Source organism: Oncorhynchus masou, chromosome 5, assembly GCF_036934945.1.
Source record: "Oncorhynchus masou masou isolate Uvic2021 chromosome 5, UVic_Omas_1.1, whole genome shotgun sequence".
NCBI lineage: Eukaryota > Metazoa > Chordata > Actinopteri > Salmoniformes > Salmonidae > Oncorhynchus > Oncorhynchus masou.
In genome coordinates this window covers 85809759-85824692 of record NC_088216.1, presented here as the reverse complement: position 1 = coordinate 85824692, position 14934 = coordinate 85809759, and the positions used below count along the sequence as shown (strand labels likewise).

Genomic DNA, 14934 nt, shown 5'->3' with positions numbered 1-14934 from the left:
TTGTGCAGATGATTACGGGTCTCGTCCCCGTTGTGCAGATGTTAATCATTGTGCAGATGATTACGGGGTCTCGTCCTGTGTTAATCATTGTGCAGATGATTACGGGGTCTCGTCCCGTGTGTTAATCATTGTGCAGATGATTACGGGGTCTCGTCCCGTGTGTTAATCATTGTGCGCTTGTGTTATTTATTGTATGTACTCCTCGCTCTTTTGTTTTGGTTTCAACCCTGTGTTTTGTATAGTGTTTGTTTGGTCTTCGTCCTCGTGCCTTTACACGGCACATTGTAATTTGGATAAATTAAAAACCCTTTACGCATTCCTGCACCTATCTCCCGATCCTTTATACCGATGTGACAGGAAGCCCAATTCCCCATTAAACCATGTGCGAAATACCCTCAAAATGATCTCAAACTGCGTTTGAAACTACCCATTTACTAATCGGGAAACTATTGGGTATGTTGTGAACTGTCATTACAATCGCTGCATGGGAAGCTGATAAATGATGTTTGTAATGTATAATTAACTGTCACCAAGAAAGCAAGTATTGAGTGGCTAGCTAGTGTTTCTAAGGTTTGGTGTTCAATGAGACAGAGGTAGCTAACCAGCTGAGCTAGCTAGCAATGTAAGAAAAGTATAATTTAGGATTTGAGATGTACTCCATCTACAGGCTCTGTATTTCAGCAATCACAGTAGCAAGTTCTCCTGATGTTAAATCATTTTGCCATTTAAACAATACAATACAAATTTCTGTTTTTGCCATAGCCCTCACTGGCTTTCATGTGATTTATTTGTGAGCTTGTCCAAGGTCTCGGACTCATCCAATAGTGTGAGATGCGGCCCGCAATTCTGTGTGTTCCTGCATATGGGCATTCGCCCCCCACCTCCTACCTGTCTACCGGTGTCCGAGCTGGTTAGCTACTGTGTCATCCCCCTTCCACCTGTCAACCTGTGTCCTCGCTAGTTAGTTACTGTGTTGCCCCCTGCTTCCCACCTGTCTATTGTGTCCTAGCTAGTTAGCTACTGTGTCACCCCCGCCTGTATACCGCTGTCATAGCTAGTTAGCTACTGTGTCCCCCCGCCTGTATACCGCTGTCATAGCTAGTTAGCTACCATGTCGCCCCGCCTGTCTACCGCTGTCATAGCTAGTTAGCTACTGTGTTGCCCCCGCCTGTCTACTGCTGTCCGAGCTAGTTAGCTACCATGTCGCCCCCTACCTCCCGCCTGTCTACCGCTGTCCTAGCTAGTGACCAGAGCACCTTCTTCCACATGTTTGGTGTGTCTCCCAGGTGGCTTGTGGCAAACTTTAAACAACACTTTTTATGGATATCTTTAAGAAATGGCTTTCTTCTTGCCACTCTTCCATAAAGGCCAGATTTGTGCAATATACGACTGATTGTTGTCCTATGGACAGAGTCTCCCACCTCAGCTGTAGATCTCTGCAGTTCATCCAGAGTGATCATGGGCCTCTTGGCTGCATCTCTGATCAGTCTTCTCCTTGTATGAGCTGAAAGTTTAGAGGGACGGCCAGCTCTTGGTAGATTTGCAGTGGTCTGATACACCTTCCATTTCAATATTATCGCTTGCACAGTGCTCCTTGGGATGTTTAAAGCTTGGGAAATCTTTTTGTATCCAAATCCGGCTTTAAACTTCTTCACAACAGTATCTCGGACCTGCCTGGTGTGTTCCTTGTTCTTCATGATGCTCTCTGCGCTTTTAACGGACCTCTGAGACTATCACAGTGCAGGTGCATTTATACGGAGACTTGATTACACACAGGTGGATTGTATTTATCATCATTAGTCATTTAGGTCAACATTGGATCATTCAGAGATCCTCACTGAACTTCTGGAGAGAGTTTGCTGCACTGAAAGTAAAGGGGCTGAATAATTTTGCACGCCCAATTTTTCAGTTTTTGATTTGTTAAAAAAGTTTGAAATATCCAATAAATGTCGTTCCACTTCATGATTGTGTCCGACTTGTTGTTGATTCTTCACAAAAAAATACAGTTTTATATCTTTATGTTTGAAGCCTGAAATGTAGCAAAAGGTCGCAAAGTTCAAGGGGGCCGAATACTTTTGCAAGGCACTGTAATGTTAAAACGAGGTCAAATCAAATGTTGTTGTTTTTACCAAGTTACACTTCTCAAAAGGCACTGAATTGGTGGAACGATTCATGTAATATTTTCTGTTTGCTAGTTTTAATTGTCAAATAAAAGTAAACAATCAATCAATCAATATCACCGTAAACTCAAACTCCAGAGGGCTGCCCACGTCGTCCAGAGTCTCCATAGCACTCTCCCCCTTCACAGCCCCACTGAAGAACAGCTGGTGTGGCCGGGACACCCTTAATCAACACAGAAACAGACACAGGGTTAGGGTTATTGGTTTAGTGGGTTAGTGGACAGAGGGTTAGTGGGTTATTGGACAGAGGGTTAGTGGGTTATTGGACAGAGGGTTAGTGGGTTATTGGACAGAGGGTTAGTGGGTTAGTGGACAGAGGGTTAGTGGGTTATTGGACAGAGGGTTAGTGGGTTAGTGGACAGAGGGTTAGTGGGTTAATGGACAGAGTGGTTATTGGGTTAGTGGGTTAGTGGACAGAGGGTTAGTGGGTTATTGGGTTAGTGGGTTAATGGACAGAGGGTTAGTGGGTTATTGGGTTAATGTGAGGGTTAGTTAGTGGGTTATTGGGTTAGTGGGTTAGTGGACAGAGGGTTAGGGTTAGGGTTAGTGGGTTAGTGGGTTAGTGGACAGAGGGTTAGTGGGTTAGTGGGTTAGTGGGTTAATGAACAGAGGGTTAGTGGGTTAATGGGAGGGTTATTGGGTTAGTGGGTTAATGGACAGAGGGTTAGTGGGTTAATGGACAGAGGGTTAGTGGGTTAATGGAGAGAGGGTTAGTGGGTTAATGGACAGAGGGGTTAGTGGGTTAATGGACAGAGGGTTAGTGGGTTAATGGAATGGACAGAGGGTTAGTGGGTTAATGGACAGAGGGTTAGTGGGTTAATGGACAGAGGGTTAGTGGGTTAATGGACAGAGGGTTAGTGGGTTAATGGACAGAGGGTTAGGACAGGTTATTGGGTTAGTGGGTTAATGGAGAGAGGGTTAGTGGGTTAATGGACAGAGGGTTAGTGGGTTAATGGACAGAGGGTTAGTGGGTTAATGGAGAGAGGGTTAGTGGGTTAGTGGGTTAATGGACAGAGGGTTATTGGGTTAATGGACAGAGGGTTAGTGGGTTAATGGACAGAGGGTTAGTGGGTTATTGTGTGGGTTAATGGACAGAGGGTTGGGTTAGTGGGTTAGTGGGTTAGTGGACAGAGGGTTAGTGGGTTAATGGAGAGAGGGTTAGTGGGTTAATGGACAGAGAGTTAGTGGGTTAGTGGACAGAGGGTTAGTGGGTTAGTAGTACCATTGTTTACTGTGGCAGATTGACATAGAGTACTGAATCATAGAACTTTGCCCTTTTCAAATACCTCTGGAAAATATTCCATCTTTCCTATCCTTTCTTCCTGGGACATTTATTTTTTCCCACAGTTTTTTTTATTCTTCTGCTTTCACTTATCCAGTCATGTTGGATTAGTGATGATTTTTAAGGAAATTAGATTAGAGAGGAAGGGAGAGAGAGAGGACAGAGTGAGAGAGAGAACAGAGGGTCAGTGGGTTAGTGGACAGGGGTTAGTGAGAGAGAGTTAGAGAAAACAGAGAGTGAGAGAGAGAGACAGCAGAGAGAGAGAGAGAGACAGAGAGAGGTTAATGGACAGAGAGAGACAGAGAGACAGCAGAGAGAGAGGGTTAGGGTTAGACAGAGAGAGACAGAGAGGACAGAGGGTTAGCAGTAGACCATTGACAGATTGAGAGTAGAGAAATACAGGAGATCTTTCCTAGACATTTATTTTCCCAGTTTTTTCTTCTTCTGCTTTCAGAGAGAGATTAGAGATTTTAAGAGAGAGGAGAGAGACAGCAACTCAGGAGGGAGAGCGAGAGAGAGAGAGAGAGAGAGAGAGAGAGAGAGAGAAGCGCGCTAGAGAAGCATGGGGACAAATCCTTAGTGATGACCTAGAGTTCAGTACTTACCCGCTGACAGCCAGAGGGAGCTCTATGACGACTTTAGCCACGGCTGTGACTGGGGCCAGGTCTGGCTGCTCACTGATACTGAGGAGGAGACAACCCCACACACAGTGAGGACACATTACATCACAGACACTAGGAGGAAGCTAACACTGAGTTAAATGGACCAACTGCTGAGGAGAGACACAGGAAGACACTTAGGTGTCCTGGACACATATTGAGCTCAGGACCAAGAAGCACTTTCAGATTATCGATTGAGCATTTTTTTAAGGCCAGGTCTAAGTTTATTTTGGTCCTGGAGACTGACTCATTCAGAACCTAAACTGTCAGTGGTTGCCCAGCCAAGACTTACGTAGCCAGCAGGAGGTTGACAGTGAGTTCCGTGGTCTCTATGGTGATAGCAGAGGTGCTGAGGATGATGTAGAACTTCAGGATAGAATCTCTCTTCAGGGGGTTTCCCAGCTCACACTCTGCCTGAGAGCCATTCTGATTGGCCTGACACACCACCTACACACAGGAAACAGGAAACACAGTCAGGATCAACAGGATGGATTCCATTAACTCAGGATGGATGGGAGACAGGAGACAGTTAACTCAGGATGGATGGGAGACAGTAGACAGTTAACTCAGGATGGATGGGTGACAGTAGACAGTTAACTCAGGATGGATGGGTGACAGTAGACAGTTAACTCAGGATGGATTGGTGACCGTAGCCAGTAAACTCCTCTACTGATGTGACCATACATAGGGCCCTGAGTATTAACGTGGCCAAAGTTGGTCAGGGTTATTCAGGCCGGGTCACAGGGTTAGATCCACTCTTGGATCGTAGTGTTTGTACTAACTTGGTTATTAAAAGGTGCCGTATGTGTGTGTTGGCTCTACTTCTACAAGTTGTCTTCAGCTCAGCACCCCTTAACAAGGAGTTACGTTTTATACAGACTACAGAACAATGTGGCGTACCTGTTGTCCCCTGAAGCCAGAGTAGGACAGGGTGTCTGGCAGGGTCACCAGTAGCTGGGCGGCATGGGCATCGTCACCGTCCTTCTCAGGGTGCAGAGGTACAGAGGGCATGTTGGTGACGGTCACCTCCATCACCACGGACCTCTGGTCAGACAGAGAGAAAACGGACACCTCCTCATCATCTCTGGATATGAGAAGAGGATGAGGAAATAGATATGAAGGAACAGAAGAGTGAAACAAAATGGTAGAACGATCCTGTACCACATCTCAGTAAGGAGGAGGATAAACACATTTATAAACCTGGGTGGTTCGAGCCCTGAATGCTGGGTGCGACAAAACACTTATTTTTACTGCTCTAATTACCTTGGTAACCAGTTTATAATAGCAATAAGGCTCCTCAGGGGCTTGTGGTATATGACCAATATACCAGGGCTAAGGGCTGTATCCAGGCACTCTGCGTTGTGTCGTGCTTTAGAACAGCCCATAGCTGTGGTTTATTGGCCATACAACGAACCCCCTCATTCATTATGAAAAACACAGAGGAACAGAAGAAGAGAACAGCCCCCCCCCCACACAAAAAATACACTTTTTAAAGCAACTCAATCCGGCTTTAAATTAACTCTCGAAAGTTGTAATAGGAGAAGGAACAAGGTGACTTTTTGTAATTGGTGACATTTAGTAGGTGACATCATCAGTTCCTCTTGTCATGTCATTACAGACCTGGAGAGCCATGTATAACTGGTCAGTCACTACAGACCTTGGAGAGCCATGTATAACTGGTCAGTCATTACAGACCTTGGAGAGCCAGTCATTACAGACCTTGGAGAGCCAATAACTGGTCAGTCATTACAGACCTTGGAGAGCCATGTATAACTGGTCAGTCATTACAGACCTTGGAGAGCCATGTATAACTGGTCAGTCACTACAGACCTTGGAGAGCCATGTATAACTGGTCAGTCCTGTCCAGATCAACCAGCCCATGTCAGCTAATGTTTTTTAATTTCATTTTTTTTTTTTCGCTCATAGATATTGTTGTCATTTTTTGTATTTTTTATTTTTTTTACGTGAGACACAATGTGTAGAATTGCAGGAAATAAACTGTGTGGGGTGGGGGTGTAAGGAGAGATAGCTCAATGCCTCAACTCTGGATATGAGAGAGGAATTAGGGAATATAAAAATGTGTATTCCTACTAACTTTGGCAGAGGGGTGAAGAGGTCAGAGGTTATAGGTCGGGTTCCAAACTGGTAGGTCAACTTCAGGTTGCTCTGACAGATATTATCATCACCACAGCCTTCCCTCAGGAAATTCACCTGCAACATATCAGACGGACTTAAGATAAATAAAGGCAAAGAAATTATGTATTTTTTTAAGTCACTATAGGACTGATGAAAGTTGATCTTGTTGGTGTGGAACTGACCTCAGAGTGCAGGGTGTTGGAGGTGGCAACACCCAGTACAGGAGGCAGTTGTTCCTCTGGGTTAGTGTCTGAGGACAACATGGGGGGTCTGATAGTGTGGGTGATGGCCAGGGCGATGGGACGCAGCTTGTCACGGATATTCTCCTGCACGGGAAAGAATCATTCAACCATTTTTCAAAGAGATTATATTATATGGAAGTATCTATCTACAAATTATATCTGGAGTTTATGACTTACAGCAGACCTGGGTTTAAATCATGTTTGTTTTCATTCAGAATTTATTCAACACTGTCAAAAATAAAGCACATCTGAAACACTATTTCTTCCCAGGGTTGGAACACTATGCAACATCTAAAGCAACAGAGCTTTGACAACAACAACAACAACAACACAAAAAACACCAACAACAACACCAACACAAAATGCCAACACCAACAACACAACAACAACACCAACACCAACAACACAACAACACCCTACAACAACACCAACAACAACACCACCAACAACACCAACAACACCAACAACACCTACAACAACACCAACAACAAACAACACCAACAACAACACAAAACACCAACAACAACAACTCCTACAACACCAACAACACCAACGACACCTACAACAACACCAATGACACCTACAACAACACCAACAACACAACAACACACCAACAAAAACACCAACAACACAAGAACAACACAAGAACACAACAACAACAAACACAACAACAACAAACATCAGTTCTCGACTGTCAGCCCTTTACGTGTAGTTGGAAGGTGGCGCTCCGGCAGGAGGATGGCGTTGACCCTTCAACCTCATCAGTGTGTGTGTACCCGCCTCCTGTGCACTCCGACAGGACAGCAACAAGGCCCAGCTTCCTGCGTTCGGTGTCAGCCTCGAACAGTAGAACCAGGGCTAGACAAGGACCAACAAAAACACCAACAACTCAGCTCATTTGAAGAACAAAAAACATGATTCAGGACAAGAATAGGTGACACAACAACAACAAACACAACAACAACAAACATCAGTTCTTACGATGTCTGTGAGCCTGAATCTGGTGTGCAGTTGGAAGGTGGCGCTCCACACTAATGACAGAAAACAACAGAGTTGACCGATGGCCTGTGTTGACACCTTCAGTCTTTTTATGCCACCTCCTTCACGTTAGCAGAAGGTGAAAAGTAGACTGGCAACTCCTATGAACACAAAAAAGGACCAACCAGGCGATATGAACACAAAAAATGGACTGGCAGCCAGGCTATATGAACACAAAAAAGGACTGGCAACCAGGCTATATAAACACAAAAAATGGACTGGCAGCCAGGCTATATGAACACTAAAAATGGACTGGCAACCAGGCTATATGAACACAAAAAAGGACTGGCAACCAGGCTATATGAACACAAAAAAAAGGACTGGCAACCAGGCTATATGAACACAAAAAAAAGGACTGGCAACCAGGCTATATGAACACAAAAAATAGACTGGCAACCAGGCTATATGAACACTAAAAATGGACTGGCAACCAGTCATTTGAACACAAAAAAGGACTGGCAACCAGGCTATATGAACACAAAAAAATGACTGTCAACCAGGCTAATGAACACAAAAAAGGACTGGCAACCAGGCTATATGAACACAAAAAAGGACTGGCAACCAGGCTATATAAACACAAAAAAAAAGGACTGGCAACCAGGCTATATGAACACAAAAAAGGACTGGCAACCAGGCTATATAAACATAAAAAAAAGGACTGGACCAGGCTATATGAAGACAAAAAAGGACTGGCAACCAGGCTATATGAACACAAAAAAGGACTGGCAACCAGGCTATATGAACACAAAAAAAAGGACTGGCAACCAGGCTATATGAACACAAAAAAGGACTGGCAACCAGGCTATATGAACACTAAAATGGACTGGCAACCAGGCTATATGAACACAAAAAAGGACTGGCAACCAGGCTATATGAACACAAAAAAAAAAAGGACTGGCACAAAAAAAGGACTGGCAACCAGGCTATATGAACACAAAAAAGGACTGGCAACCAGGCTATATGAACACAAAAAAGGACTGGCAACCAGGCTATATGAACACAGTGGCAACCAGGCTATATGAACACAAAAAAGGACTGGCAACCAGGCTATATGAACACAAAAAAAAAAGGACTGGCAACCAGGCTATATGAACACAAAAAAAGGACTGGCAAAGGCTATATGACTGGCAACCAGGCTATATGAACACAAAAAGGGACTGGCAACCAGGGCAACCAGGCTATATGAACACAAAAAAGGACTGGCAACCAGGCTATATAAACACAAAAAAAAAAAGGACTGGCAACCAGGCTATATGAACACAAAAAAGGACTGGCAACCAGGCTATATGAACACAAAAAAGGACTGGCAACCAGGCTATATGAACACAAAAAAACTGGCAACCAAGTGAATGCTATATAAACACTAAAAAAAGAAGTGAATGCAACCTACCACTCCATCTCTCCCCTTGCAGTTGTGTTGCTCCAAGTCAATATAGTGCTGAGGTTCGATGGATACATCCCGGGTCACGTGAATGACCGGGCGAGACCGATACAGAACCATCTTATCGCCGAGAGAGCCTACTGCCAGGTCAGGGTACAGGTTCCCATCGATGTCCAGGCCGCCTGAGATGGAGTAGCCAAACCGTTTCACCCCCTCGTTCACCCCTTCCAGGATCTGAGAGGGCAGAGTATAAACTACGTCAATTATCGGGGGGTGGATGGACAATAAAGCTTTTCGTGTGAATTAAAATTGTCACCTGTGCAGGCTTGGTGTCGATGCCCGAGGACGAGCCTCGGTAGATGAACACTTTCCCATCTCCATCGAACCATAGGAGCCCCCACAGCGATGTCTGGACAGATACACAGACTGACATACATTAGATATAAATTCCTGAATCAGGAGTCCAGGCTGCATGGCCCATAGGGCTCCAGGGACCATAGGGTTCCAGGGACCATAGGGTTCCAGGGACCATAGGGCTCCAGGGACCATAGGGCTCCAGGGACCATAGGGCTCCAGGGACCATAGGGCTCCAGGGACCATAGGGCTCCAGGGCCCATAGGGCTCCAGGGACCATCCTCCAGGGACCCATAGGGCTCCAGGGACCATAGGGGGACCATCCCAGGGACCATAGGGCTCCAGGGACCATAGGGCTCCAGGGACCATAGGGCCATCTCAGGGACCATAGGGCTCCAGGGCCCATAGGGCTCCAGGGACCATAGGGCCCAGGGCCCATAGGGCTCCAGGGACCATAGGGCTCCAGGGACCATAGGGCTCCAGGGACCATAGGGCTCCAGGGACCATAGGGTTCCAGGGACCATAGGGCTCCAGGGACCATCATAGGGCTCCAGGGACCATAGGGCTCCAGGGACCATAGGGCCATACCATAGGGCTCCAGGTACCATAGGGTTCAGGGACCATAGGGTTCCAGGGACCATAGGGCTCCAGGGACCATAGGGCTCCAGGGACCATAGGGCTGCAGGGCCCATAGGGCTCCAGGGGCCATAGGGCTCCAGGGCCCATAGGGCTCCAGGGACCATAGGGTTCCAGGGACCATAGTGCTCCAGGGACCATAGGGTTCCAGGGCCATAGGGTTCAGGGACCATAGGGTTCCAGGGTCCATAGGGTTCCAGGGTCCATAGGGCTGCAGGGCCCATAGGGCTCCAGGGACCATAGGGCTCTTATTGGTGTTGTTTGTCTGTCATTTTTTTAATGACTTGGTGCTGCCTATCTTGGCCAGGACGCTCTTGAAAAAGAGATGTTAAATCTCAATGAGCCCTTCCTGGTTAAATAAAGGGTTAATAATAAATACATAAATAAAATAGGTCACTACATAGGGAATATGGTGCCTTTTGAGACACAGAAAACACAATACCAGTCAAAGATTGGACACACCTACTGATTCAAGGATTTTTCTTTATTTAAAAAAAAAACTATTTTCTATATTGAGAATAATAATGAAGATATCAAAACTATGAAATAACACATATGGAATCATGTAGTAACCAAGAAAAGTGTTAAACCAATCAAAATATATTTTATATTTGAGATTCTTCAAAGTAGCCACCCTTTACCACGATGACAGTTTTGCACACATTATTCGATAATGTAGAAAATTGTAAAATTAAAAAAAGAAAAACCCCTTGAATCTGTAGGTGGGTCCAAACATTTGGCTGGTACTGTATTTTTTTTTTTTAAACAGTTACTGAGTCCCCTCGGTCCACTCAGTCCCCTCTGTCCACTGAGTCCCCTCAGTCCCCTCGGTCCCCTCTGTCAACTGAGTCCCCTCAGTCCCCTCTGTCCACTCAGTCCCCTCTGTCCACTCAGTCCCCTCTGTCCACTCAGTCCCCTCTGTCCACTCGGTCCCCTCGGTCCACTCAGTCCCCTCAGTCCCCTCTGTCCACTCAGTCCCCTCTGTCCACTCAGTCCCCTCGGTCCCCTATGTCCACTCGGTCCCCTCTGTCTACTCGGCCCCTCTGTCCACTCGGCCCCCTCGGTCCACTCGGCCCCCTCGGTCCACTCGGTCCCCTCTGTCCACTCAGTCCCCTCTGTCCACTCAGTCCCCTCAGTCCACTCGGTCCCCTCTGTCCACTCGGTCCCCTCGGTCCACTCAGTCCCTTCATGCAGTCAATTGTAAATGAATGCACGTTAAATAAAGTTTAACTTGACCGAGTCAATCCTCACCATCATATCCGTCCCGGTCCAGGTCTCCCACATTGTTGACGGTCAGTCCAAACATGGAGTCATGAGTTCCGTTGAGCCTGATTGGCTGAGCGTACTCCCAGTTACCGAATCGGTTGAGGAAGATGTACACAGCACCTCCGATCTCTGTCTTCCTGTCAAAATAGTTGGGGGCTCCCACTATCAGGTCTGTCCAGCTGAGAGAGAGGTGAGGGAGTTTGTAGTTTTACAAATGATTTTGAATTCATTCTCTTTCTTGACAGCATTCCTTTCCATTTTAACAAAACTTTCCAAACATGTTTGGTCAGAAAGTGGTCAGAAAGTTACTTAATAGACCTGAATGCTAAAACATCATTTTAAATACCCCAGCATACCATGAGACGTGTTCATCACTGGAAAAGATAAAAGGTTGAGTTTGATACCATTCAAAAGCTTACGAACAGGGTTGTCAAACTATTGTATTATTTCTTAAAATAAGAAATTATGTTATTTTTAAACCTTTAACATAAATTACCTAAAAAAATGTTTAAACTCCTGTATTTTCATATTCGCAGATGCTGTTGCTTGTAACCTATTTCACATCATCTAATGTTTTTTGTTTTGTGGTAACACCCCCGGTTGAGAGTGACACGATATGTTCTTGAAAACAAGGTGGGTGTCATTTCAATCATAGATATAGAATTGATAGAATGGACCTAAAGTCAGAACACTGCAATTTACCTGGTACACCATGTAAATGTAAAGTGAATTGAAATAACATTTTGTGAAACAGCGCAGTTGGAAAAAATATGATATGTCTAATAGAACAATTTAAACTGGATGGTGTTTAAACTAGATGGTGTTTAAACTAGATGGTGTTTAAACTGGATGGTGTTTAAACTGGATGGTGTTTAAACTGGATGGTGTTTAAACTAGATGGTGTTTAAACTAGATGGTGTTTAAACTAGATGGTGTTTAAACTGGATGGTGTTTAAACTGGATGGTGTTTAAACTAGATGGTGTTTAAACTAGATGGTGTTTAACCAGGATGGTGTTTAAACTAGATGGTGTTTAAACTGGATGATGATTAAACTAGATGGTGTTTAAACTAGATGGTGTTTAAACTAGATGGTGTTTAACCAGGATGGTGTTTAAACTAGATGGTGTTTAAACTGGATGATGTTTAAACTAGATGGTGTTTAACCAGGATGGTGTTTAAACTGGATGGTGTTTAAACTAGATGGTGTTTAACCAGGATGGTGTTTAAACTAGATGGTGTTTAAACTAGATGGTGTTTAAACTAGATGGTGTTTAAACTGGATGATGTTTAAACTAGATGGTGTTTAACCAGGATGGTGTTTAAACTGGATGGTGTTTAAACTAGATGGTGTTTAACCTGGATGGTGTTTAACCTAGATGGTGTTTAAACTAGATGGTGTTTAAACTGGATGATGTTTAAACTAGATGGTGTTTAACCAGGATGGTGTTTAAACTGGATGGTGTTTAAACTGGATGGTGTTTAAACTAGATGGTGTTTAAACTGGATGGTGTTTAAACTGGATGGTGTTTAAACTGGATGGTGTTTAAACTAGATGGTGTTCTGATGGTGTTTAAACTAGATGGTGTTTAAACTGGATGATGTTTAAACTAGATGGTGTTTAACCAGGATGGTGTTTAAACTGGATGGTGTTTAAACTAGATGGTGTTTAAGCTGGATGGTGTTTAACCTGGATGGTGTTTAAACTGGATGGTGTTTAAACTGGATGGTGTTTAAACCTGGTGGTGTTTAAAATGGATGGTGTTTAAACTGGATGGTGTTTAAACTGGATGGTGTTCTGGATGGTGTTTAAACTGGATGGTGTTCAAACTGGATGGTGTTCAAACTGGATGGTGTTCAAACTGGATGGTGTTTAAAATGGATGGTGTTTAAACTGGATGGTGTTTAAACTGGATGGTGTTCTGGATGGTGTTTAAACTGGATGGTGTTTAAACTGGATGGTGTTAAGGATGGTGTTTAAAATGGATGGTGTTTAAACTGGATGGTGTTCTGGACGGTGTTTAAACTGGATGGTGTTAAGGATGGTGTTTAAAATGGATGGTGTTTAAACTGGATGGTGTTCTGGAAAACTGGATGGTGTTTGGTGTTTAAACTGGATGGTGTTTAAACTGGATGGTGTTAAGGATGGTGTTTAAAATGGATGGTGTTTAAACTGGATGGTGTTCTGGACGGTGTTTAAACTGGATGGTGTTAAGGATGGTGTTTAAACTGGATGGTGTTCAGACATAGATGGGAAGGGTTGAGGTTGAGGGAAGCTGAAGGCCGGGACTAAATATATTTCAAAAAACGACAAGATAACTAATGTAATATATACTGTGTCTGCAAAATGTATATAGTTTGTATAATCTGGAAGTAGAAACCTGTGTGTTGTTGTCCATTAGTTTACTCCAATTAGGGGATGGGTGGTAGGGTTAGGTGAAAGAACAACGCTGATTCGATCAGTGAGTGCGACCAGTGGGTACTCTCATTCAAGTAAATATTATCTGATTTGTGGATGCACGAATCACTGCTTTTAACCAGGGCAAGGTGACCGGAAACATGACCAAATACAAACAGTGTAGCTATTCCCCCAGCAAGGCAATCAAACAAGCTAAGCATCAGTATAGAGACAAAGTAGAGTCGCAATTCAATGGCTCAGACACAAGAGGTATGTGGCAGGGTCTACAGTCAATCACGGATTACAAAAAGAAAACCAGCCCCGTCACGGACCAGGATGTCTTGCTCCCAGACAGACTGAAGAACTTCTTCGCTCGCTTTGAGGACAATACAGTGCCACTGACACAGCCCGCTACCAAAACCTGCGGACTCTCCTTCACTGCAGGCGATGTGAGTACAACATTTAAACCTGTTAACCCTCGCAAGGCTGCAGGCCAAGACGGCATCCCAAGCCACGCCCTCAGAGCATGCACAGATCAGCTGGCTGGTGTGTTTACGGACATATTCAATCAATCCCTATACCAGTCTGCTGTTCCCACATGCTTCAAGAGGGCCACCATTGTTCCTGTTCCCAAAAAAGCTAAGGTAACTGAGCTAAATGAATACCGCCCGTAGCACTCACTTCCGTCATCATGAAGTGCTTTGAGAGACGAGTCAAGGACCATATCCCCTCCACCCTACCTGACACTCTAGACCCACTCCAATTTGGGTACCACCCCAATAGGTCCACAGACGACGCAATCGCAACCACACTGCACACTGCCCTAACCCATCTGGACAAGAGGAATACCTATGTGAGAATGCTGTTCATCGATTACAGCTCAGCATTTAACCCCATAGTACCCTCCAAACTCATCATCAAGCTTGAGACCCTGGGTCTCGACCCCGCCCTGTGCAACTGGGTAATGGACTTCCTGACGGGCCGCCCCCAGGTGGTGAGGGTAGGAAACAACATCTCCACCCCACTGATCCTCAACACTGGGGCCCCACAAGGGTGCAAGCTCAGCCCTCTCCTGTACTCCCTGTTCACCCATGGCCATGTGGCCACGCACACCTCCAACTCAATCATCAAGATTGCAGACGACACTACAGTGGCAGCCTTGATTACCAACAACGACGAGACGGCCTACAGGGAGGAGGTGAGGGCCCTCGGAGTGTGGTGTCAGGAAAATAACCTCATATTCAACGTCAACAAAACAAAGGAGATGATCGTGGACTTCAGGAAACAGCAGAGGGAACAGCCCCCTATCCACATCGATGGGACAGTAGTGGAGAGGGTAGAACGTTTTAAGTTCCCTGGCTTAC

The 14934-nt window shown here is 45.0% G+C and overlaps 1 protein-coding gene across 1 annotated transcript in view; it reads right to left on the bottom strand.

Annotated features, from left to right (window-relative positions):
- LOC135530201 (integrin alpha-7-like) overlaps window positions 1-14934 on the bottom strand; it is a 104720-nt gene that overhangs the window by 27132 nt on the left and 62654 nt on the right. The window contains 10 exon segments of the mRNA XM_064958575.1: window positions 2241-2343; window positions 4068-4145; window positions 4414-4568; window positions 5022-5205; window positions 6217-6332; window positions 6440-6583; window positions 8928-9152; window positions 9235-9304; window positions 9306-9327; window positions 11160-11353. Of these exon segments, the coding sequence (XP_064814647.1) occupies window positions 2241-2343; window positions 4068-4145; window positions 4414-4568; window positions 5022-5205; window positions 6217-6332; window positions 6440-6583; window positions 8928-9152; window positions 9235-9304; window positions 9306-9327; window positions 11160-11353 (1291 nt within the window).